This window comes from Ranitomeya imitator, chromosome 4, assembly GCF_032444005.1.
Source record: "Ranitomeya imitator isolate aRanImi1 chromosome 4, aRanImi1.pri, whole genome shotgun sequence".
NCBI classification, from domain to species: Eukaryota; Metazoa; Chordata; class Amphibia; order Anura; family Dendrobatidae; genus Ranitomeya; species Ranitomeya imitator.
The window spans coordinates 427,306,417-427,333,183 of NC_091285.1; the positions used below are offsets into that span (position 1 = coordinate 427,306,417).

Sequence of the window (26,767 nt, forward strand, 5' to 3'; positions counted from 1 at the left end):
TATAAAAATTGCACATGCAGTAATTGTTCACACATTCAGAATTTATACCAGTACCTCACCTGGTGGCTCACCTCTGATTCCTTACATACTTCTGTAGATGATAGGATAATAGAATTTTCACCTATGAAACAAGATTTTTTTAAAATATTATATTTCAGAACATGGAAAGGTCATTAGCTTTCTGATAAAAGGAAAAATACGCTAAAAACCCTAGATATTTTTCTATTGCATATCAAAATTGTGTTACAACAGATGGGTCACCTATAATGCTCAAAATCTAGAGTCCAAATTTAGATGGTGAAAATGGTTCTAAAAGAAATTGAACTTTAGTGTTCATTGTCTTGAGGTTAGCAAGAAGAGAGGGCAAAGTGGTTGAAGATAATTGTACAATCACTCTACACACCGTGTTTTATTTGTAGTCTGGAATCAGTGAAACACATTAATAGGCATTGTAGACATAAAAATTGGATATTTTTAATCAAGACTTTTTTGAAAAGTTAAGTTCTTTTCATCAATAAGTTATATTTATTTAAGCAGCTTACCTGTTAATGCGTCATGCTGGGTATTGAGGTTTGCAAATGAGACCAAGGTTTCTTCCTTTTCATGCATTCCTGGCTCCTCTTGAGTTAACCCCTGTCCGATTAGATATGTATAACCCACACCACTTTGCTCTATATGTTTTTTGACATGGCGTTGCTCTGCTTGCAATTTACTCAACTCATCTTGTGCTTCTCTCATTATATGCATCTCTTGTTTCAGCATCTCCAATTCACTCAGCGTTTTCTGCCCTCTTTCAAACTCTTCTTTCATATTATCAAATTCTTTGAGGGATTCCTTTACTGTTTTTAGTTTTTCTTTCAGTCTAGATAACTCGTCTTGTTTTTTATTTTCCATTTCTAGCTCAATTTGCACTTTCTCCATTTCTATATGGACTTCAGATTTATTTACGTTGTTTGCACCTTGCTCTCCTTTTGTGTTAACCAGTAGCTCCTCATTAGCTTTGTTCAACCTTTCCAGCTCTACCTCACGCTGTTTTTGAGTTTCTTTCTGGTGTTCCAGTTCGGATTTTACTTGCTTCAACTCCTCCTGATCAACCTTTATATTTTCAAGCTGTTCTTTTAGTTTCTGCAAGTCCCCTTGGGCACCCTTCTCCTTTTCCAGCTCATCTCTTAGTTGTTGCAATTCTACCTGGGCAACCTTCTCCTTTTCTAGCTCTCCTCTTAGCTGTTGCAACTCTTCCTGGGCACCTTTCTTCTTTTCAAATTCTTCCCTTAGTTTCTGCAACTCCTCTCGATTACCCTTCTCCTTTTCTAACTCTTCCCTAAGATGTTGCAATTCTTCATGAACACCCTTCTCTTTTTCTAGCTCTCCTCTTAGTTGCTGCAATTCTTCCTGGACACCTTTCTCCATTTCTTGCTCTCCTCTGAGGTGTTTCAATTCTTCATGAGCACCTGTCTGCTTTTCAAATTCTTCCTTCAGTTGTTTTAATTCTTCCTGAGCACCCTTCTCCTTTTCTAGCTCCTCTCTTAGTTGTTGCAACTCTTCCTGGGCTCCCTTCTCCTTTTCTAGCTCCTCCCTAAGTTGTTGTAATTCCTCCTGAGCACCCTTCTCCTTTTCTAGCTCCTCCCTTAGTAGTTGTAGATCTGGCAGAGCACCCTTCTCCTTTTCTAGCTTCTCCCTTAGTTGTTGTAATTCTTCCTGAGCACCCTTCTCCTTTTCTAGCTCCTCCCTTAGTAGTTGTAGATCTGGCAGGGCACCCTTCTCCTTTTCTAGCTTCTCCCTTAGTTGTTGTAATTCTTCCTGAGCACCCTTCTCCTTTTCTAGCTCCTCCCTTAGTAGTTGTAGATCTGGCAGGGCACCCTTCTCCTTTTCTAGCTTCTCCCTTAGTTGTTGTAATTCTTCCTGAGCACCCTTCTCCTTTTCTAGCTCCTCTCTTAGTTGTTGCAATTCTTCCTGGGCTCCCTTCTCCTTTTCTAGCTCCTCCCTTAGTTGTTGTAGTTCTGGTAGGGGACCCTTCTCCTTTTCTAGCTCTTCCCTTAGTTGTTGTAATTCTTCCTGGGCACCCTTCTCCTTTCCAAACTCTTTCATTAGTTGGCGTAATTCTTCATGAGCATTCTTCTCCTTTTCAAACTCTTCTTTTAAATGCTGCAATTCTTCCTGGGCACCTCTCTCTTTTTGAAGCTCTTCACTTAACCGCTGCAATGCCTCCTGAGCTCCCGTCTCTTTCTCTAGCTCTGCTCTCAATATTTCTAGTTCCTCTTGTGCTCCTCTATCTAATTCTGCATGAATTTGTCCCAAGCCAGGCTGTGGTGTAGCATCCAGTTGCTCTTTAGCCTTTTGTAGTTGTGATTTCAGATTTTCCATCTCACATGATGCTTCTTTTTCTTTATCAAGAGCTTCCTGTAATTGCTTGCATAAAACACTTTTCTCCTCCAACACATCTTTGTACAGGTTAGCCTGTTGAGAGCTTCCTTTTTGTTCAATAACTAGAGATTCTCTCACAGATATCAATTCCTGTTCCATCTCCCGAAACTGCTCAGACAGAACCTATAAAAGTAAGCAAATAAGTTAGAATGTATTGACCCATGACGAGGAGTAATTCATATAATAAAAAAAAATTAAGCATGAGAAAGAGAAAAAACAAATAAGACTGTTCACATCGTTGTTTGGGACTTTGTTTGGCGTTTCTGTTAAATATTCCATAATTTTTTTTACAGCAAGAACAGAGCATTCTGCATCACTACTCGGATTTAAAAAAAACTATACCCTAACTTTGTCCATTTACTGTAATGACATCCGTCTGTTTATTTGGATCCATCGAAAAAGAGATTAGCTACATTTAATGTGGAAAAGGTGACGTTAAAAAATAAATAAATTAAAAAAGTGAAAAAAAATTCTGAATACCCACTGCATATAGATGGTTTTCTGACAAAACAATATTGAATTATGAATATCGAACTGAAGAATTTAACTAAATAGAGTTCCATCTTGCTGCTCCTACACATTGGAATTTGAAGTGACTGATATGATTATTTAGAATGGAGTCATTGGTTTGATGACCTAAAATGGGTGAGTAGGGGTGTGATATGGAGCACTCCGTAAAATAAATGAAAAAAAAAATGGTTTATTATTAATACATCCTCATTTTGTCTAGGGCATAATTATTAATTTGATTGATTTTATTTTTAATTGCTGCAAACATATTGGTAAATGGAAAACCCATCCTAAACACATGGCAACATGTGTTGTGTCATTAGAGAGCCTTCTCTGGTGGTTAGCTATGAGGAGAGACAGAAAACTTACAGGAGAGAATGAGTACAGATTATAGCTAAGATGACATTTTCTGTATCCATAAATGAAGTGGACACTTCAGAAGTTGTGGGGTGGAAGGATGAAGGAAGGGATGATCCAGGCTTGGTTTGATGTCCTTTTTCGACCTGAGCCTGCACCTTGCCCCTTCCTCTCCATAACTGCTGACTTTTATAGTTAATCTCAGCTGTTCCCTACACATCCTCACAGTCAGATGCAGGTCTCTCCTCATAGCTAACAATCAGAGAAGGCAGAAAGGCTTACAGGTATACAGCTCACTGGACTGGCACAACATCTCCTGCTTTGTGTTTAGGGCAGGTCTGGTCTTCACTAATGAGGGCAGTCGAGGAAAAAATAAATTATTTCCACCTGGACAAGGGGAGTGAGAAAAAATAATTAAGTGGCAATTCATTCATAGTAGTGTATTTTTCAATCATTTTCTTTATTTCGAGGAACACCCTTTTGAAATATTATTTTGTCACAAATTTACAAGAGCACCTATTCATGTTCAGGTAGCCTTTAAAAATGAGGATGATGATACTGAAGTATGATAGTAGTTTAGATACTGTATATACTCGAGTATAAGCCGAGATTTTCAGCCCAAATTTTTGGGCTGAAAGTGCCCCTCTCGGCTTATACTCGAGTCACGGTAGCGGTGGGGTCGGCGGGTGAGGGCGCTGAGGCATACTTACCTAGTCCCAGCGATCCTGGCGCTCCCTGCCGTCCCACGGTCTTCTGTGCTGCAGCTTCTTCCCCTCTTCAGCGGTCACGTGGGACCGCTCATTAGAGAAATGAATAGGCGGCTCCACCTCCCATAGGGGTGGAGCCGCCTATTCATTTCTCTAATCAGCGTTGCCGGTGACCGCTGATTAGAGAAAGAAGCTGCAGCACCGAAGACCAGCTGTGACAGGCAGAGGGAGCCGGACATCGGGACCAGGTAAGTATATAATATTCACCTGTCCGCGTTCCAGCCGCCGGGCGCCGCTCCATCTTCCCGGCGTCTGCGCTCTGACTGTTCAGGTCAGAGGGCGCGATGACGCATATAGTGTGCGCGGCGCCCTCTGCCTGATCAGTCAGTGCGCAGAGACGCCGGGACCGGACGCTGGGAGCTGCAAGCAAGAGAGGCGAGTATGGCTTTTTTTTTTTTTTTACTGCAGCAGCAGCGGCGGCAATGGCAGAGCTTTCTATGGGGAACTATGAACGGTGCAGAGCACTATATGGGGCAGAGCACTATATGGGGCACAGCTATAGGGAACTATGAACGGTGCAGAGCACTATATGGGGCACAGCTATAGGGAAATATGAACGGTGCAGAGCACTATATGGCACAGCTATGGGGAAATAATGATCTATTTTTATTTTTGAAATTCACCGGTAAATGCTGCATTTCCACCCTAGGCTTATCAAGATTCAAGATTCAAGATTCAAAGAAGCTTTATTGGCAGGACCAAATACACATCAGTTTTGCCAAAGCAAGTGTATAGAGGCAATAGGGATAGGGACTGAGGGGATGTTGGGTAGGAGCTGTGGGGGGAGGTGGATGGGGCAGATCCAGGGTGGGGGCTATAGTCCATGGCATAGGGGAGATGGATGGGGCAGATCCAGGGTGGGGGCTATAGTCCATGGCATAGGGGAGGTGGATGGGGCAGGTCCAGGTTGGGGGCTATAGTCCATGGCATCATAGTTCTCTTTCTCGTAGTCTATGACATTCGCTCACATACCGCGCTGCTATCTCCACCGCTCTCTCTTCTTCTCCCAGCAAGATATAGGTTTTCTCTTCCTCCTTCATGGTGATGAAGTCTGGGAAGAGATGTGAGAGTCTCCTGAAGTGAGTGTCCCTCACTGCTGAGTATTTGGAGCAGTGTAGCAGGAAGTGGGTTTTGTCCTCTATGGCCTCCTGATCACAGTGTTGGCAGTCTTTCCTCCCTGGGCTTGTAGCTCTGCCTGTGTCGGCCACATTCGATGGCCAGACTGTGGGCACTGAGTCTATATCGGCTCAGAATCTTGCGATCTCTGGGGTCCGGAAGTTTCTCCAGATATGGGGCCAGTCTGTAGTCTCTCTGTAGGCTCCGGTACATGGTCAGTTTCTGTGAGCTGATGATATCATTCTTCCAGTCACTGACATACCTCTCCTGGCCTTCGTCTGCCATCTTCCTAATTCCGGCTTTTGTCAGGTTGTTGTGATTGGTGTTCTGCTCCGGTTGGGTTTGGCTGGGCTGTTCCGGTGGTTCTGGTTTTTCTGTTTCACCTTCATGTATCAGGGCTTTATGGTGATGGGAGCTTGGATTGCTCCTATGCAGGTGAGCCCGGAATGACAGCGCCCTCTTTAGAACTGTTAGGTGTAGAGGGAATCTGCCCAGCTCGGCCCGACAAGCACTGTTGGAGGTGCTCCGATGGACCTGGAGAAGGTGCTTGCAGAATTCCAGGTGGAATATTTCTGTTGGACTGGAGTCCCACTTTGACCAGTCTGGGTAGGTGTGAGGACCCCAGACTTCGCTGCCATACAGGAGGATTGGGGCGATGATGGAGTCGAAGATTTTTAGCCAGACCCTCACTGGTGGCTTCAGATGGTAGAGTGTCCTTCGGATGGCATAGAAGGTTTTGCAGGCCTTGTCTTTCAGGGTCTCTATGGCTTGTTTGAAGTTCCCTGACCGGTGAATCTCTAGGCCCAGGTAGGTATATTTGTCCGTTCCTGTGAGGTCGCAGTTGTTGAGGATAAATGATGGGTGTTGGTCTGATCTTCTCTTTCTCCTCTGGAACACCATGGTGTTGGTTTTCTTTAGGTTGACCGGTAGGGCCCAGGTGGAGCTGAATTTCTCTAGGATTTTCAGGTTGTCCTGGAGGCCTTTCTCGGTTGGTGACAGCAGCAACAGGTCATCTGCATACAGCAGGAATTTCACCTGGGCGTCGTGGAGGGTGAGACCTGGTGCTGAGGAGGATTCCAGGGCGGTAGCCAGCTTATACTCGAGTCAATAAGTTTTCCCAGTTTTTTGTGGCAAAATTAGGGGGGTCGGCTTATATTCGGGTCGGCTTATACTCGAGTATATACGGTACTTATTTTTTTTATTCACAGCCACAATTTTGTTTCAATTCTTAAAATATAATTGGTGCCATTCTACTTTTACTTAAAACGAACCTGTCAGAAAAATTTGGCTAAGTAAACTACAGGCATTGTCAGGTTGGCAGTTAACTCCTTAGTGACCGGGCTAAATTTTTTAAATGTGACACGTGTCAGTTTATGTGGTAATAACTCTGGAACGCGTCAACGAATCCCATTGATTTTGAGACTTTCGTGACACGTTGTACTTTTTGATAAATTTATGTTGATATTTTCTGCGTTTACTTATAAAAATATCAGAAATTTTCGAAGTTTGAATGATTATCCCTTTAATCCAGATAGTCATATCATACAAAACATTAATAAATAACATTTCCCTGATGTCTGCTTTACATCAGCACCATTTGTAAAAGGTTTTATTTTTTTTTTTGCATCTTAGGTTTAAAAATTTAGCAGTAATTTTTCATTTTTTCAAGGAAATTTACAAAACTTATTTCTTTAGGGACCTATTAAGTTTTTAAATGACATTGGGAATCCTATATATTGGAAACCCCCCAAAAGTGATACCAGTTTAAAAACAGGGCCCCTCAACATGTTCAATATTGATTCATGTAGTTTAATAACCCTTCAGGTTCTTTTCAAGAATTAATACAAAAATGCATAACAGGAATGAAGAAATTTATTTTTACCACCTAAATGTTGATATCTTCTGAAGACGCCACTGTAGTCGGCAGACTTTAAGGTCATTATTTGGCCATGAATTGCCATCGCCAACATCAGAACCACATGATCAAGATCTCAGGGTTTCGATGGGGTTAAAGAGGGAGCCGCCACACTATCAACCACCTACATGCTGTAGTCACTATTGACAGCAGCATTTAAGGGGTTAAACTAAAATAGTTGGTACCAACACTGGTCGTGGCTGATGTAGCAAATTGTCAGCTATAGTGTCCAACTGATAGCTGCTGGATTGTCATCTGTCTGTGGTTGCTAGTCTCTTATATTGTAGGTCAGCAAAAAGACGTATTGGTGGTCACTAAGGGGTTAAACAGATTAAAATGATACCTGGGGTGAAGAAATCCGTCTTGTGTAATCAATGTTAGTTTTCAGTTAGTTTCAGGACTGTAGTCAGAGCTTTACCTTCCTGCTCTAAGCCAGAGAAACCAAGGAGAGACCTGCATACAGGCCGCCCGAAGCACAAACAGTCTCTCTCTCTGCCTCTATGATGAGGAACATGTTTGTGTTTTGAGGTGGTCTGTGGGCAGAATCTTTCCTTGATTTCTCTGGCTTAGAGCAGAAAGATAAGGCTAGGTTCACATTGCGTTAGGGCAATCCGTTTAGCACATACGCTAACGGATTGCGCTAACGCAATGTCTCAAAAGGGATCGCGTTTGGCGATCCCGCTAGCGCAGATGCCCGATCTGCGCTAGCTAGGAAGCAAGCAGCATTCGAGGTCCGTCCAAAAATAACGGGACATCGCTGACGCATGCCAAAAATGGCATGCGTTAGTGATCTGTTAGCACACTGCGGTCAATGGGTGCGCTAACGGATCCGTTACATAGCGTTAATTGCTACAATTGCGCCAAGTAACAGAGTCCATTAGCGGACACCCACTAACACAATGTGAACCTAGCCTAAGACTCTGCCTACAGTCCTTCCCTGAAGCAAGAGCATCTCATTAACCAAAACCTTTTAACACGGATTACACAAGAACCACAAGATGGATTTCTTCACCCCAGGTATCATTTTAATCAGTTTAACACTGCCTACCTGACAGTGTCTGTTGTTGACTTTGCAAAATCCTGCTGACAGGTTCGCTTTAAAGGGAACCTGTCACCCCGTTTTTTGAGATTGAGCTATAAATACTGTTAAATAGGGCCTGCGCTGTGTGTTCCTATAGTGTATGTAGTGTACCCCGATTCCCCATGTATGCTGAGAAATAACTTACCAAAGTCGCCGTTTTCGCCTGTCAATCAGGCTGGTCAGGTCGGGAGGGCGTGGTGACATCGGTGGTTCTTCCTCAGCTTTACGTTGGTGGCGTAGTGGCGAACAAGCAGCGCGCGATCTGCGCTGTAATCCCTTGTATCGGTGGGGGCGGCCATCTTCCTGGGGCCGCGCGTGCGCAGATCGAGTGCTCTGCTGCACGGGGCTTCAGGAAAATGGCCGCGGGATGCCGCGCGTGCGCATTAGAGATCGCGGCGGCCATTTTCCCAAAGCCGAGATGCAAACTCGGCTTTGGGAAAATGGCCGCCGCGATCTCTAATGCGCACGCGCGGCATCCCGCGGCCATTTTCCTGAAGCCCCGTGCAGCAGAGCACTCGATCTGCGCACGCGCGGCCCCAGGAAGATGGCCGCCCCCACCGATGCAAGGGATTACAGCGCAGATCGCGCGCTGCTTGTTCACCACTACGCCACCAACGTAAAGCTGAGGAAGAACCAGCGATGTCACCACGCCCTCCCGACCTGACTAGCCTGATTGACAGGCGAAAACGGCGACTTTGGCAAGTTATTTCTCAGCATACATAGGGAATCGGGGTACACTACATACACTATAGGAACACACAGCGCAGGCCCTATTTAACAGTATTTATAGCTCAATCTCAAAAAACGGGGTGACAGGTTCCCTTTAACCTTCGTCAGGCTGCATAATTTTACAACGTTAACAGGCTGCAGAGGTACAATTGTACCATCATATATTTTATTGAAATTTGGCCAATATATTCTGGACCAAAACTGCAGAGATGTCACGAAATTTCAGCAGTCTACGGCTTTTCGAAAGAAAAAAAAGTTACTGCAATTTTTAAACGGAATAGTTACAATTGTACCTACTCAGCCGGACGAAGGTTAAGAAACAAAAAAAAGTAAATTCAGCCTCCACAATTCATAGGGCCAACATTAGCTACAGCCATTTATGGATCCTGCTGGAATCACCTGCCCTGTACCTTAATATAAAATGCAAAAAGGGAGACTACTTACCCGCTTCTGAAGCTCAACACTCTGTAATTCTTGCTCCAACACCTCTACTACCTGATTTCGGGAATGGAGGGCTTCATTCTTTTCCTCGAGTATCCTCTGTACACAAAACGATCATAAGCCTCATTATAAAAATAATAAATATAAGAAATAAACAAAAACAACAACTTGTGTTTTTATCTTACCGAGAAATGATAAACTAATGAAATACTGATTAAATCACAAACGTATAATATTATGTAAGCACCTTAAATGACCAAGCCACTTTTCCCCAGCTTTGCCTCTCTTTATAGCAGCCATATTTTTTTTCAGTGATTTGACTTTATGAGCCTTTGTTTTATGGACAAGAAATTGTATTATTTTTGCATTACTTTGTGGTACTGTAAAAGGGAAGACCGGGCTGCCAGAGCTGATGAAGCGCTGGGTCCGGAACTGCTGGGGTTGAACCTCTTGTTCCTATGAAAGGGGGGGGGGGGGGGGGAAACGAGATTGCAGCCAAAGCGAGCCAGTAACCAGGGTGAAAGAGGCATGGCCAGTCAGTGTGAGGTAAAATGGGTTGCGTGGCAACGGAAGCAGCCTTCCCGCCAGAACGCTGATGAGGTACAGACAGCAAACGCTGAGAGGGGAGCGATAGGCCGCGGCGTGAAGAGAAAGGGCGGCACAGTGAGGGACTCACCGAAAACCAGCGGGTGCGCAGGGGAGCGTATGATCGACGGAGCATTGCAGTACAGACGTCCGGGTGTCAGACGATATCCAGAGAGGCGCATGCTTGGTAAAACATTGCAGCGCAGCCCTTCAGGTCACAGCGGCTACTTAAGGAGACCCGTGCCGAGAGGAATCGTTTGGGGAGCTCTACTCTCTTACACCACAAATATATGGACTAGAGGCTCAGCGGGTAGAACCGGAGACTGCCCGCTGCAGCCAGAAGAAGGACCATGTGCTAGGCGAGGACGCCAGCAGACATTACACCAAACACTGCCGGCATTCTGCAATCCATGGGGCATTCAGAGATTGTCAGGCTACAGTCACGATAAATGGAACCGTTTACAAGAGACTGTTTAGTTAACCACCATTTAGGCCATGTTCACACAATGCATTTTTTACTGCGGAACCGCCGCGATTTTGCCGCTGCGGGTCCGCAGCTGTTTTCCATGCAGGGTACAGTACAATGTTACCCTATGGAAAACAGGAACCGCTGTGCCCACATTGCGGAAATTCACTAAAAAAGCCGCGCTGAATTGCTGCGGTAAAAAAGAAGGAAGGACTATGTCACTTCTTTGTGCGGAACTGCAGCGGTTCTGCACCCATTGACCTCCATTGTGAGGGTCAAACCCGCAGTAAAACCCGTAGACGGAAAAAATATCTGCGGGTTTTCTGCGGTTTGTGGTGCAGAACCGCTGCAGCAGGAAGTGCGTGGGCGGAGTGTGGCTGCCCCCCCCGTGCTCCAATCCCACCCCCCCATGCTCCGACGCCACTACTGGGGCATATAGAGGAGTCCTAGTAAGAGGGTAAAGTGACAAGTCAGTGGCAGAGGTTATCAGGGTCTACTAGGACTCCGCTATGCCGGTAGACACCCAGTGATTAGGTGTTCGCCAGGTCCTACAGAAGCTTCAGCGATGCCAACACTTCAGTACACCACAACTACAAAGTGCTCACTGAGTGCTATGCAGCCAGCAAACTGGAAGGTTGGAGGAGCAGCTTTAACCAAGTACAGTAAATTTACTATAGTGCAGGGTTAAAAAGCAGAACCACATACCGTAAATTTATGACATTTAGTAGTTATGAGGTTAGACCACTGAATCTTTAGCATACATTACCATGTACAGTTTCAAGATAGCTATTGTAACTCAAAACCATGATTGCATGGAAAACTAATAAATGTTTTCAAAAACCTTAAAGGAAACATGACAGCAGATACATGCTGTCCCATTGACTAGTCGGGTTCTGGAGGCTTCTTCCCACCTGCTGTCCTGGAATGACGGGTCACTCCATATAAATGCACGTAGTGAGAGACCTGTCTATCCAGGGCAGCGGGCAAGGAGAAGCCGTCGGGGACCCTCTGCCCAACTAGTCTAAACTTTCTATAACAAATAATCTCAGTACATATATAGCAGAATATGAATCTTATTGTGGTCTTACTTCAAGCTCTTGAACACTTTTGGCAACATTCTCTCTTTCCTGGAGGGATTTTGTGAGCTCCAGCCCACTTTCCTGACTGTCCTGAAGCTGCTTTGTCAGACCAGCAATAGTTTCTTGACTTTCAGAAAGTTGTTTTGTGAGGACAGTGATGTTACTTTGACTCTCATGTAACTGCCTTGTAAGTTCATTGAGGTCATCTTGGAGTTTTAAGATGGTTTCTTCATTATCCTGAACACCATTTGAGGATTTATTTTGTCCACTGCTCCTTTTCTCTTCACTTTCACCTTGACTTCCCTGATTGCAAAATACAAACAAATAAAAAAAAACAATAAAATGAGGACAGAACAACAAAATCAATGCAACACAAGCAAAACAAAAACCTTACCATGTCAAAAAATTAGATTCTAACACAAATAACTACCTAACAAAGGCAAGACAAAAATGTCATCAAAAGACATCTTGTAGCATGAAACAAACTTAAAGCGGACCTATTACTTCTAGGAAAACTTTAGGATGTAAAAGGAGATGCTATGATATACTTTAAATAATTAGGAAATGGGCAGGAGGACAAGGCAACTACAATCCTATCTTGGCTTCTCCATTATATTCTATGGACTATCAAATGGACAAAATAATGAAACACCGAAGATCCTGCCAGATCGGAGCACGAGGCTCCACGTTGCCATGCAGAAGCAGCTTCCCTTGCAGAGAAGGTATCTCAGAGAGAAGAGAATCTCACCCACTTACTCTTTGTGGTGAAAGTAAAACCTGCATCTCTGTGATACTAAGTGAAATCATCCGATTTGCTAATCACATTTAAAAAAAAAAAAAAAAAGTTTTATCATTTCACCTACTATCATTTTTATAAAGAATAAGTAAAATCCTTTTCAGTAGAAATCACTTCCATTTATGTTGATAGAATGTTTTTTTAGGGCCAGCAGACGGATTTCTATTGTAAGTAGGGTAATAGGTTTAGAAAGAGAGAGTGATATTACCCCTCTAATTTATCAGAAGGGTGTGCACCTAATCAGCCTATGCATACAGTTTAACTTCTTGTTGGGCTGCATCCAAGTGTTCTGCAAATCCATGTGTCCTATAAAACTGGTTAAAGGAGATATCCAGGATTTTAAATTAAGAAAAAATTTTTTAAAGAAGGCATGCAGTTGACAACAGAGGCAACTACCTGCCTGTTGTACCCAGCTCCTGTAATTGACCGCTCCTACCAGAGATTCAGCTATTCCTTGTCAACAGAACAGCAGTTTCTCTTCCTGTTGACAGGGCAGGACTACTGGTGACATGCTGATTGATAGCAGACTTCCCCCAATTAGGCAGTGGAAGCCGGCTGTCAATCAGCATGACAAAAGTAATCCTGCCCTGTCAACAGGAAGAGAAACTACCGCACTGTTAGGGAGCAGCTGAATCTCTGGCAGGAGCAGTCAATGACCAGAGCCAAGTACAACAGGCAGGTAGATGCCTCGGTTAGCAACTACACAATTTTTTTATTTTTATTTTTAAAGTCACGGACATCCTTTTTAAGTCAAAGAAAAATCCCCAGCTAACAATAACCCATTGGATCTTATCACACAGTAATAAAAAAAATTATATATATATATATATATATATATATATATATATATATATATATATATATATATATATATATATATATATATATATATATATATATATATATATATATATATATAAATGGATTAAAGGATTCTTGAGTTAAAGGGATGGAAACTGAAGGAGCTTCGCAACGGAACCTTCTGTACAGATATGAATGGCGACGTATCTCTGTGCCCCCCACAACGTCCTCAAACCTACTTTTGACAAAAATGTCAACAACACAGAAACAAGTCCTGTACGTGCAGCTACCTGGTCACTGGCCGTTTTCTTCAGTTCTTCAATCTGCTTGTTCAGAGTTGTCACTTTAGCTTTCGCCTGAAGTTTCAGTTTGGTAAATTTTGCATCGGAGGCTTCTCTCTCGGACTAGAACACAACACCGATAAATGGGAGAAAATTCCATTACATTTTGGACAAAATGAGTCAGACACTACAGGTTTGTACACTTAATGACTTCCATATGCCGCCATCATCACATGAAGCCTATGGCTAAGTAAATGACTAATTACAGAGGTTACCCTCTCTGCTGCTTCCCTCATCTAGCAGACATTTTTTTCCCTCATTTATGGCTTAAAAGAAAACTTTGAAGTTACAAAATGTTTCAGAAGCAGCCCAAGGAACCCTAGAAATCACAGCAAATAGCACTTACAAATTGCTTGTATACACTGCCAATTCCTTGGCTCCTAGGGCTAAATAGTTATGATTTGCATTTGAAGAAGTCGTTATTGCTAGAAGTAGGAATATAAACATTCCAAACCTCCTAGGAGAACAGCCGACCCCCACATGCTGGAAACCCCATGGAAAGAAATAATAACACCTGAATCCATTTTGTGAGAACCATAACGTCATCAGTTCCAGAGAGAAGGATAAAATACTTTGCAGGATGAGCTGCAGTTTTCATTGCTAAGAATATGGAGAACATATGACTTGTTTCCACATGCACAAAAAACATAAAACATTTTGCCAAAGTCTTTTCCTATTTTTTTTTTTGCGAAGGGAGGGTTGGGAATGTAGTGTCCACTCTGGGGGATAAATACCAAGTTAGTTTTACAGCATGGGTCATTAAAGGAAATCTACCACAATGAAAATGCAGTGCAATCTGCAGGGACCATGTTATAGAGCAGAGTAATCTGATATATCATCTTATGCGCATTTATAAAGGAAGCTGCCAGTCACTGTTGGGTCCGGTGGGCGATCCTAAGCTCCCAGGATGAGCAGAGGATCTAACGGCGAAAAACACGGGCTATTACTTGATCACGTTTCACAAAACTATATATCAATCTCACTCAGCTCTCCTGCTCTATAACATGGGGCCTGCAGATCGGACTGCATTTTCATGCCGACACATTCCCTTTAAAGGTGTTAAAGGTATCAAACAGGTGTTGTTTCTATTGTTTATATATTTTTACTTTATTATGCACTATAGGACTGACCATTCGATTACTTTATCGCTGATGTACCACAGTGTGTTACAATACTTGTACTGCATTATAAACCTGTTGGTGTAAAACTGTCAGGCATCCCTTCAGGTCCTGCCAGTGGTATGGCCTAATATGTGTATTAGGATGGCATACCTTCACTAGGCACCAGCTGCCATGGAAACACATTGGCTTCCCGTGATTGCATTGCAGGCCTGCCAATGGGGTAACAGGAAGAAAACTATCAGTCTGCCTAGCGGTTTAGATGGTCCAGCATCTAAGGTGTTAATCAGCTGGGAGGAGCCTGAGTCACCCCTGATCCCAGCTGTATACTGGAGGTTGATGTGCAGGCACAGTAGATGTGCACATAGCACAGTCAGCAACGCTCCTGGCCAGCAGATCTGTACACTGCGTGCAGAATTATTAGGCAAGTTGGATTTTGATCACATGATACTTTTTATACATGTTGTCCTACTCCAAGCTGTTCACGCTTGAGAGCCTACTATGAGAACCAGCAAAAACAAAAGACCTAAAACAATGATTTTAAATATTAATAATTAAAAACATCAAGAAAAAGACCACACATTAAAAATTGGCAGGGTACCTAATGAATATATATATATTTTTTTTTTGTGTACTCACCATAAAATCCTTTTCTCCGAGCCATTCATTGGGAGACACAGACCATGGGTGTATGCTGCTGCCACCAGGAGGCTGACACTAAGTAATACAAAGAAAGTTAGCTCCTCCCCTGCAGTATACACCCTCCTGCTGGCTCTCAGCTAACCAGTTCGGTGCAAAAGCAGTAGGAGATCAATTAGAACATATAAGCGTATAGCATGTCACAATATATAGGAGAGTATAACATATCAAATGATAAAAACAAGTACAAACTAATAATAGGGAGGGAGCTGTGTCCCCCAATGAATGGCTCGGAGAAAAGGATTTTACGGTGAGTACACAAAAATCCCTATTTCTCCTTCGCCTCATTGGGGGACACAGACCATGGGACGTCCCAAAGCAGTCCCTGGGTGGGGACAACATCAGATCAGGCCGTGTAACCGCTACTGACAAGTGCGCCACCGTGGCCTGCAAAGTCCACCTGCCCAGACTCACATCTGTGGAAGTGTGTGAATTATAGTGCTGCAAGAATGCCTGCGGACTGGAGGAATTCGTAAGCTTGCGGTCGTGCTTCTGACGTCTGGAGCCTAGAGCCCTCAGACAGGGAGATAGGCTGACATCTAGCACGGAAGGACTCCTGGATGGTGAAAAGAATCCACCAGGCTAACATGGCCGATGAAACGGTTAAACACTTGATGAGACCGTCAGGAAGCCTACTTACCATCGAGAAGCCCAAGTAAAGTGTCCAACTTTCGGAAGGACGCCGTCCTCGATACGTACCCGCTCGGAGCACTTACTTCTTCCAGATTATGGAGAACCCCTTCCGTCTTGTGGACTGAAGCCGAAGGAGATGAGAGGACGATGCTCCTGCAACAGTGGGAATACAAAACCACCTTGGCAACGAGGGAAGGGGATGGCTTGAGGGCAACCTTGCTTTGATGGTAATAAGAAAAAGACTGAAAGAAAACAGAGCGGCGAGCTCTGAAGACTCATCCGGAAGACAAGAACGCAGAGAAAAAAAAGGGGAGTGACCTTCCCTGATAGTAAAGTCTTTCTGGATCGAAAAAGGAGTCTACTGTAAGATCCCCAGGACCATTGAGGTCCCACAGATCTAACGGTACGCGGTAGGGAAGAACTACAGGTGAAGGCTCCCTGCGAGAAAGACCATATTTCCAGTTTTGTCGAACTAAGACGGAAAAAATACTAGCACCGCAAGTGAGAAAACCTGACATGGTCAGTGCGGGTCTCCCGGGATCACTGGGGCCCTTTCTGCTTCCAAAAGGACCTTAGACGTAGTGGAAGAAGGGATATGGAAATTGGTACCATGGAAGAACCGAGCATGCACTGCGATGGTCTCTGATCTCGAGGCCAACCCATGAACTGGAGTACATTGGCGTTCAGCTTGGACGCCATCCGCCCTACAACTGGAGTACTCCAGTGAAGGCAGATCTGAAGGAAGACTTCCGAGTGAAGTTCCCACTCACTTGAGGAGAAACCCTGACGGCTGAATATGTCAGCCGCCCAGTGTTCTACTCCAGGGATATGTACTGTTGAGATCACCGAATGATAGATCTCAGCCCATCAGAGAGTATGAGGTACCTCGGCCATGGCGCTTGACTGTGGGTACCTGCTAGATGATTGACGTATGGTACAGCCGTGGCATTATCCAATTGAAGACGGATGGTTGATCCATCTAAAGGCAGTGGACCTGCTTTAGGATTAGCCGTACCGTTCGGATGTCCAGAGAAATGATCGGGAGAAGAAGACTGGCATCGGTATTCCCTAATAACCATTGGACCAGGAGAAGGCTCTGGATGAGGATGGAGCTTAGAGACTAACTTTGAAAGCCTGATTCACTTGCTGCAAACGAGAGGAGCGAAAGATACTTCTTCCATTGTCGATTTTTTCTTCAGAACCCGACTAGCGAATTGAATGAACCGAGAGAATGAGAGCTCAAGTGCACAAGCTCCCTGTTGAAGGGCCACGACCTTGACTCGAGAGAGAATCAACATCCTTCTTGTGCAGGATCATCCTGAAAGAGGATCTGCTAGGCTGGGAATGAGGGAAAAAAACTTGTCTAAGTTTAGCTGCTAGCCCAAGTGAGAGGGTATTGCAAGTGATATAGACGACTCAGCGTGGTCCTTGAAGAGCGGCTAGAAAGTCGACCAAGTAGGGCAGGACAACTATGCTTCTAGGATGCAAGAAGCACATGACCACCGCTATGACCCTTGCTGTTCGCGAATGGAAAGGCGAAGAGATTATTGTAGAGGGGAAAAAATAAGCATGTGAGGGTAAGAATCCCGAATGTCGATGACTGAGCGGAGGAACTACATCTGAAAAAGGAGGAGCCTGTGAAAGGTTGTTAGAAGTTTGAGGTCCAGGAATGATCTTACTTTTCGTTGCCTCCTTTTTGAAACCAAGATTCCTTAGATCTAGACTGTCCTGGACAACGCTTCCACTGCTGGATGGGTCTGTAGAAAAGACACGATCCCTTGTTAGTCTCCCACTCAGAAGATTTTTATTTGAATCGAAGTAGTTAAGGTCTCTGACCAGGAGACTATTGGTCAAGCAACCCATGTGGTGGAGAGCGCTGAACCCGAAACCACAAGACGGAACGCACCAGATTTGCTATCCGACCGTCTGTGGTATTTTAATTGATGATACATCGGGCGGAGATACTGGTAGGTATACCACAAGAAATTCTACCCGATTAGTCTGCCAAGTGGCAAAAAGCGGGGCTGCAACCAGCAGGTCTCTAGCCATCGTCATGCAGAGTAGAAAATTAGGAACCCTCGATCCATCATCCTCTTAACAGGGACGTGGAGAGGGATCGTCCGCTTTCTTGCATCATCCACTGAGTAGTGGTGATACAAAGGGGGGTGCTCGGACGCCAGAAATAAGTGCCTCTGTACATCCCCAGAGTTGAGGGCCCCGGGAGGACAGGGCAGGTTGTCTGGCGTTAGGCCTGGATGCAGAAGGGGATACATGGAGGCGACACTGCATGTGTTCGTGTGTTGAAGATGTTGGGGAGGGAAACGGTGCCTTTTAAAGGACCCGTCGCCCATAAAAAACAGACCAGGTATGGCAACCTACTTAGAGGCTTCTGTCCAGTGAATCACTCGTCAATTTGTTGATGGTATAAATAGGAGAGTCCCTCTTTTGCTGAAGCTCTGGCAATCCAAGGCAATATGCGATCCATATTCAGCGTTGTACTCAACAAATCATAGAGGAGAGATCAGGAAGTGAAAACTTCCGTTTTCTAGACGCCTGTACGATTTCCTAGAACACTTGCGGCCCCTGCTAGCCGACGGCTCCCATGTAGGCGAGGGACCATGTATATCGGTCCTGCGAGCACTCCGAGCCACAGAGGGTTCACAGAGGGATTCCATCTCTTGTCAGAGAAACCAAGGGTTGTGGTTAGGGGATGAGCGGCGGAAGGCTCCAGAGCTCAGTTAGGGTGACCAGCCTCGGATTGATGATGTGCTCTTGAGACCAGTAAATACTGGTCATGCGCCTTTAAGACTAGGGAATACTGGTCGTGTGCCTTTAAGACCAGGGAATACTGGTCATGTGCCTTTAAGAACCAGGGCCTACTGGTCATGTACCTTTAAACCGAGGACATACTGGTCATGTGCCTTTAAAAACCAGGGCATACTGGTCATGTGCCTTAAGACCAGGGCATACTGGTCATGTGCCTTTAAGACCAGGCCATACTGGTCATGTGCCTTTAAGACCAGGCCATACTGGTTATGTGCCTTTAAGACCAGGGCATACTGGTCATGATCCTATAAAACCAGGGCATACTGGTCATGTGCCTTTAAGACCAGGGAATATTGGTCACATGCCTTTAAGACCAGGGCATACTGGTCATGTGCTTTTACGACCAGGGCATATTGGTCACGTGCCTTTAAGACCAGGGCATACTGGTCATGATCCTATAAAACCAGGGCATACTGGTCATGTGCCTTTAAGACTAGGGAATATTGGTCACATGCCTTTAAGACCAGGGCATACTGGTCATGTGCCTTTAAAACCAGGGCATACTGGTCATGTGCCTTTAAGACCAGGGCATACTGGCCATGTGCCTTTAAGACCAGGGCATACTGGTCATGTGCCTTTAAGACCGGGGCATTTTTCAAAGATTATGCCAGAGGTGAAGCCCCTTGAGGGGAACCAGGTACTCTGGGAAGAGCCGGGATCGGCGGCGGCGGAAGGCTCCTGAGCTCATTTGAACTAAGTATTCTGTGGAAGGTGACCGGCTCCTGGCTGGTCATGACTTAAAGAGCAGAGAATGCTGGTAATGTGCCCCTTTTTAAAAACTAGGGAACCTTTAAGACCAGGGGATGCTGGTCATGTGTTAAAGCCAGGGAAAGCTGGACATGTACCTATAAGGGGCATGTGTCTTTAAGGCCAGGGAATGCGGTCATGTACCCTTAAGACCTGTGCCTTTAAGACCAGAGGCTGCTGGACAACCAGAGGTTGCAGGAGTTAAGTATTAAAAAAGCGGGAACGCTAGTCCCTTTATGCTGCCGGGGTGCGTGCGGGGGAGGGGTGCGGAGGGAGGATTCTCCTTACCGAGATTCTGAGCCTCCCGTCTGGAATAGCGCTGTGTTCAACGCTGAGTACCGCCGGTGCGATGCAGCAGCCACTTCCGGATGAGCTCGTGTCCGGAAATGGCAGGAGGATGAAGATGGCCGCCGAGAATAGAGCTCTCGTCCTGAATGAGAGGCGCCTGAATAGGGGGCGGAGCCTGAAGAGTACCAGGTTGCGGCCTACACAAACCCGAAGCCGGGGGCTAAATTTTTTAAGCCAGCCGGCGCCGAACGAGGGAATAAACCGCCAAATGCGCAGAGCCCTCCAACCACTCGAGTCCCAGCACTTACCCCAGTATGCAGCTTTGTTCAGCAGGTCAGAGGTAGAGAAAAGATCCTGTGCTGTTGCTGCTGTTTGGACGGTGCAGGGATAAGAAAAGTCCTCAATCCATCGTTCCTTTAGCAGGGAGGTGGAGAGGAACCGTCTGCCTCCTTCCATCATCCGCTTTTTCAGTGGTGATGCAGTGGGGGCTGCTCGGACGCCACACTGGAAGGTGCCTCTGTGCAGCCGAGGGTAAAACCTGGTGGACAGGGCTGAATGTCCGGCAATAGGCCTGGCTGCAGAAGAGGATACTGAAGGTGAAACTTCAGTGCTCGTCTGATAAGGGAGGGGGGAGATCGGTGCCCATGAAGGGGCCCGTCGCCCCTAGAATCAGCTCAGGCAGTGGCTTCCCATGTCGCAGGAGAGGATACGGAGAGGTAAAACTCCTGTGCTCTCCTGTTGTTGGTTCGGGAGAGATCGGAACATGAAAGAATCCGTCGCTCCCTTCGTCCGTTGTAAAAGGTTAAAGTAAAAAGAGTTCTTTGGGTCTGAATAGCAGACCCGTCCGTGTGCCTCCTACGGACACTAAGCAAGAACTGGTTAGCTGGGGGCCAGCAGGAGGGTGTATACTGCTCCTGGCACATAGTGCCGTATGTCAGCTGCGATAGTCAGCTGCGTGAGCGCGGCCGATTGCTAGGACGTACCATCCCGTCAGTGGGCATACGGGCCCACCTCACCTCGATGGGATAGTATGTCACATGTCAGAAAGGGGTTACATATTTTTTTTGTGGTTTTGAGAGCCAACTACAAAATTAAGTAAATCAGGTGATGTGCATCTCTGTAATGAGGAGGGGTGTTGTCTAATGACATCAAAACCCTATATAAGGTGTGCTAAATTATTAGGCAACTTCCTTTCCTTTGGCAAAATGGGTCAGAAGAGAGATTTGATGGGCTCTGAAAAGTCAAAAATTGTGAGATGTCTTGCAGAGGGATGCAGCAGTTTTGAAATTACCAAACTTTTGAAGCGTGATCACCGAACAATCGAGCGTTTCATGGCAAATAGCCAACAGGGTCGCAAGAAGTGCGTTGGACAAAAAAGGCGCAAAATAACTGCCCACGAATTAAGGAAAATCAAGCGTGAAGCTGCCAAGATGCCATTTGCCACCAGTTTTTCCATATTTCAGAGCTGCCACGTTACTGGAGTAACAAAAAGCACAAGGTGTGCGATACTCAGGGACATTGCCAAGGTAAGGAAGGCTGAAAAACTAACACATTTGAACAAGAAACATAAGATAAAACGTCAAGACTCGGCCAAGAAATATCTTAAGACAAATAAATATTATCTTGTGAAGGATCCAAGACCAGAAACATCACAGATTTAGTGAGATAGTCTTACACCAACTTTACATTAACGTAAGTTGTTGTAAGTCAAAGTAAAGCTCCGCTGACCAAAGCCTGGTAAGGGACAACAGCGTCTTCATTACAACCAACAGACAAATAAATATTATCTTGTGAAAGATCCAAGACAAGAAACATCACAGATTTAGTGAGATAGTCTTAAGACTGACTTTTCATAGGTTTTATGGACTGATGAAATGAGAGTGACTCTTGATGGGCCAGAGGCTGGATCAGTAAAGGGCAGAGAGCTCCACTCCGACTCAGACACCAGCAAGGTGGAGGTGGGGTACCGATATGGGCTGGTATAATCAAAGATGAACTTCTAGGACCTTTTCGGGTTGAGGATGGAGTGAAGCTCATCTCCCAGACCTACTGCCAGTTTCTGGAAGACTTCTTCAAGCAGTGGTACAGGAAGAAGTCGGTATCGTTCAAGAGAAACTTTATTTTCATGCAGGACAATGCTCCATCACATGCCTCCAACTACTGCACAGCGTGGCTGGCCAGTAAAGATCTCAAAGAAGAAAAAATAATGACATGGCCCCCTTGTTGACCTGATCTGAACCCCATAGAGAACCTGTGGCCCCTCAGAAAATGTGAGATCTACAAGGATTGAAAACAGTACACCTCTCGGAACAGTGTCTGGGAGGCTGTGGTGGCTGCTGAACGCAATGTTGATCATAAACAGATCAAGCAACTGACAATCTGTGTATGGAAGGCTGCTGAGTGTCCTCATAAAGAAAGGGGGCTATATTGGCCACTAATGTTTTTTGGGGGGGTTTATTTTTGCATGTCAGAAATGTTTATTTCTAAATTTTGTGCAGTGATATTGGTTTACCTGGTGAAAATAAACAAGTGAGATGGGAATATATTTGTTTTTATTAAGTTGCCTAATAATTCTGCACAGTAATAGTTACCTGCACAAACAGATATCCTCCTAAGATAGCCATATCTAAAAAAAAAAAAAAACACTCCAACTTCCAAAAATATTAAGCTTTGATATTTATGAGTCTTTTGGGTTGATTGAGAACATAGTTGTTGATCAATAATAAAAATAATCCTCTAAAATACAACTTGCCTAATAATTCTGCACACAGTGTATAAACATATGGTGACTGTCAGGTGGGTGTTAAAAGGAGGCTCTCTGGTCATTTTTGTGTAGTACACCAATAGTATCCTGAAATAGGGCTTGGATAGCCCTTTATTCACCCCTTCACCCACTGATAATCCTGCCCACCTCTCTGCAGGCGTCACTGATGCAGTCAGACTGCTAAATTACTCTCACGAGGATCGCACCGCAATGCTTGGACTGGCCGTCTGCTCTCCTGATCTGAGCAAGTGTGACAACATGTACTTCTATGCAGCTGTCACTCTCAGAGCAGAGGACCAGTCCAAGCATTGCGGTGTGATCCTCGGGCGAGTAACTTAGCAGTCTGACTGAATCATTGACACCGGCCAGGAGGGGTGGGCAGGATTATGGCCGGGGAAGGGCTGAATATTCATTGCACATTTACATGCACTTGACTTGCCGCTGCAAGATTATAAAATTGTCCGGGGCTTACAGCAACACAGCGGGGCCACGTACAGAAATAAAATAAAAGTTACATATCCTGAAACGGCTGCTCAAACCCTAGTTCAGGACATTATTAGTATACTACACAAAAAATTACCTGACAGATTCCCTTTAGGCTAAGTGCACACGTTGCAGAATTGCCACGGAAATTTCCATTCTGCACCTCCTGCTGCGGGTATATCGCATGCGGAATTGGCATGCATATTCCCGCTACACACTAGCGTTTTACAAGCCTAATTAGCTTGCAGAATGCTAAAGTTTTCCAAGCGATCTGTAGCATCGCTTGGAAAACAGATTGACAGGTTGGTCACACTTGTCAAACAGTGTTTGACAAGCGTGACCAACTTTTTACTATTGATGCTGCCTATGCATTTTTAGTAAAAGATAGAGTGTTAAAAAAAATAATAAAACTCGCACGTCATCACAGGTCATTTTCGCAATGCATTACTGGGACCGGAGCGTCGCGAGGAGCGGGAAAGCTGTGCGGGACGCCGGAAGGTGAGAATATCACTATTTTTTTATTTTAATTTTTTTTTTTTTTTTTTTTTAACAATTATATGGTTCCCAGGACCTGGAGAAGAGTCTCCTCTACTTCACCCTGGGTACCATCCGCACATGATCCGCTTACTTCTCGCATGGTGGGCATAGCCCCATGCGGGAAGTAAGCGGATCAATGTATTCCTATGTGTATGGAATCACCGCGATTATGCACTTTAATGAACATGCTGCGTTTTTTTCTGGAATGTGAGTCCGCCGCGGAAAAAAAAGGCAACATTTGAACAATAATTGCGGATTGCATTCTAAAAATAGGATGCTTAATGTATGCGTTTTTATCGTGTTTTTATAGCGAAAAAAAAACCGAGAAAATTCCTAAACATGTGCACACAGCCTTAAGGCCATGTTCACACGTTCCTGATTTCCATCCTTTTTTTTCTGCACTAAAAACCGCAGCTCTTGGCAGAAAACGCAGGTCCTTTTTTTGGTGCGGTTTTGGATGCGTTTTTTGATGCGTTTTTTTATGCAGTTTTCTATGCAGAGTCTGTGTTTTCTAGGGAGTTTTTTAGGGTTAAAATGGCTGAAAATACCCTAACCCTACACCCCTAACCCTATTCTAACCTTAGTGGGAAAAAAAAAAAAATTATTTTTTTTTTTATTGTCCCTACCTATGGGGGTGACAAAGCGGGGGGGGGGGAGGGGGGGGGGTGTCATTTACTATTTTTTTTATTTTGATCACTGAGATATAACCTATCTCAGTGATCAAAATGCACTTTGGAACGAATCTGCCGGCCGGCAGATTCGGCGGGAGCACTGCGCATGCGCGCGCCATTTTGGAAGATGGCGGCGCCCAGGGAGAAGACGGACGGACGGACACCGGGAGGCCGGGTAAGTATAAGGGGGGGGAGATGAGGGCACGGGGGGGGGGGGGGCGTCGGAGCACGGGGGGTGGCATCGGAGCATGGGGGGGGTGGGATTGGGGCACGGGGGGCAGCCACACTGCAGCGGTTCTGCACCACAAACCGCAGTAAAACCCGCAGATATATTTTTCATCTGCGGGTTTTACTGCGGGTTTGACCTCACAATGGAGGTCAATGGGTGCAGAACCGCTGCAGTTTTGCAAAAAGAAGCGACATGGTACTTCTTTTTTACCGCAGCTATTCAGCGCGGCTTTTTTTCCCCGATTCCCGCATCATGTGCACAGTGGTTCCTGTTTTCCATAGGGTACAGTGTACTGTACCCTGCATGGAAAACAGCTGCGGAGCCGCAGCAAAAAACGCACTGTGTGAACATGGCCTAATATATTGTGTAATGTTAAAAAAAAAAAAAAAAAAAAAAAGTAGTATACAACAATAACTAGTGTGGAATTAATGTAGAGTGATGAAAACACAGCAAAGCACGGTCAGTTTGTCCCGCCAAATCTGAAGACAAGGGTCTATGTAGAAAACAATGTGCTCCAGGATATGGAAACAATGCAAGAAGGATACGAGAGAAAGATATGAGAGGGGGAAAAAAAAAAAGAACTGAACAGGAGCCAACAATGCACTGATCTGCACAACTTTACACCAGGCAGCATAGACCCAGCTATATTACAGGAGCTTATCATTATCCTGGGCACTGCAGTACTTTGCTTTGCCCTCAGCAGGACAGAGAAGTACGCCTGCGCAGGAGGGCGATGCCAGGGAGCGATGAAGAAGTAGAAGAGCGGCATCACAAGAAGATTGGACACACCGGACCTTACCACCCCTGGGTGAGTATAATAAAAACTTATTTCAAAAAAGGTTTTTTGATCAGGTTTTTTGAAATGTATTCTCTAGCCTTCTGATCGTGCACTCCCCGCCTCCTAGCTTCAGGTGTTTTAATTATAGTAGGTCCAATACCCCTCCACATAGAAAGAGAATTTGAGTCCAAGAAGAGGTTTTTACATGTACCCATTCAGATGGAGACGTTTATTCTCAGTGAGGTAGGTCAAACGTAGGACCTCGTATAAGAGAGATGCCTTAACGTGGCTACGAGGTACACATAAAATTGGCCATTTTTGTGCGCTAAAAGCTCTCATTTTTCATATTTCTAGTGCAGTAATGCAGTTCAAATTTCGTTTTTTCAAGTTTGCATGTTTTGGCGCTGCAGTGTGCTGCCCTATTTATTTAACTATAATAAAAACTTATTTTTCTTATCTTTCAGGTCGGACCGGGGGCTTATCTACAGGATTATAGAATGCTGTATATCAGCCCTGAAAGGTGATGGCTGTATCTTATATTGGCCAAAACTGATGACAGGTTCACGTTAACTCTACAAACACTAGAAGAAAAAGGACCTTTGTTGTGAAGAGATAGCAGTCACCTCACACAGGTCTGTACCTTGATCTGACTTTCCTTCTTCTGAAGCTCTTCATCTTTGTGCTGTATCTCCACATCCTTCTGCTGGATCAAGTCTTTCAGCTGCACCACCAGCTGTTCGTAATGAGCCAATCTTTCAATCTGGTCCTCTGACATGCCCTCCGCAGGTCCAGAGTCTGGTCCAGGGTCCTGAACACAGAAGAACACACTTACATTGGACAAGTCAAGACTCTATTCCCAAGGTCCACTCAGGATCAGGATTGATCAGAAGTCCACTTGCAGTATTTTAACAATTTCTCCTCTACAAAATGTAAAGTCATCATCTCCCAGTAAAGGTGACAAGTAGCAGCTCTGAAATTCCCGGTCAAAATAAGGTACAACGCTCAGATATCTGCCATTCCTGTAAGAATACATGTCATATGGGGCCTACAAGGAATTTCAGAGCCCATTTTTCACGAACAGTTCAGGTCTTAGACCCCCATCAATCCACAAGTTATCACGCGTTTTAGACATAATTTCTGCCTCACCAGCACGTTGGCATAGCCAATTAAAAAATGGCCGCACTTCTTACAACTCGCAAGAAAATTACTGTATATACTCGAGCATAAGCCAACCCGAGTATAAGCTCAGACCCCTAATTTTACCACAAAAAAACTGGGAAAACTTAATGCTTAATGACTTGTGTGTAAGCCTAGTGTGGGAAATGCAGCAGCTACCGGTAAATTTCAAAAATAAAAACAGATACCAATAAAAGTAAAATTAATTGAGACATCAGTAGGTTAGGTGTTTTTGAATATCCATATTGAATCAGGAGCCCCATATAATGCCCCACACAGTTCTTTATGGCCCCATAAGATGCTCCATACAAAGTACGCCCCATATTATTCTCCATACAGTTTACGGTGGGCCCCATAAGATGCTTCATACAAAAACATGCCCCATACTGACTGTGAGCACAGCGGCCGGA

General features: G+C 44.8%; 1 protein-coding gene across 3 annotated transcripts in view; it reads right to left on the reverse strand.

The window, feature by feature from the left end:
- The window catches only part of GOLGB1 (golgin B1), a 49,735-nt gene that overhangs the window by 18,723 nt on the left and 4,245 nt on the right, over positions 1-26,767 (reverse strand). The window contains exons 3-8 of one of the 3 annotated variants that reach the window (XM_069765506.1): positions 25,822-25,989; positions 13,358-13,471; positions 11,480-11,773; positions 9,344-9,439; positions 543-2,547; positions 72-121 (exon numbers count right to left, since the gene is read on the reverse strand). In XM_069765506.1, coding sequence (XP_069621607.1) covers positions 72-121; positions 543-2,547; positions 9,344-9,439; positions 11,480-11,773; positions 13,358-13,471; positions 25,822-25,989 — 2,727 coding nt within the window. Of the gene's footprint in view, positions 1-59; positions 122-542; positions 2,548-9,343; positions 9,440-11,479; positions 11,774-13,357; positions 13,472-25,821; positions 25,990-26,767 lie in introns of all 3 variants that reach the window. The other 2 variants (XM_069765505.1, XM_069765507.1) reach the window with 2 other exon arrangements.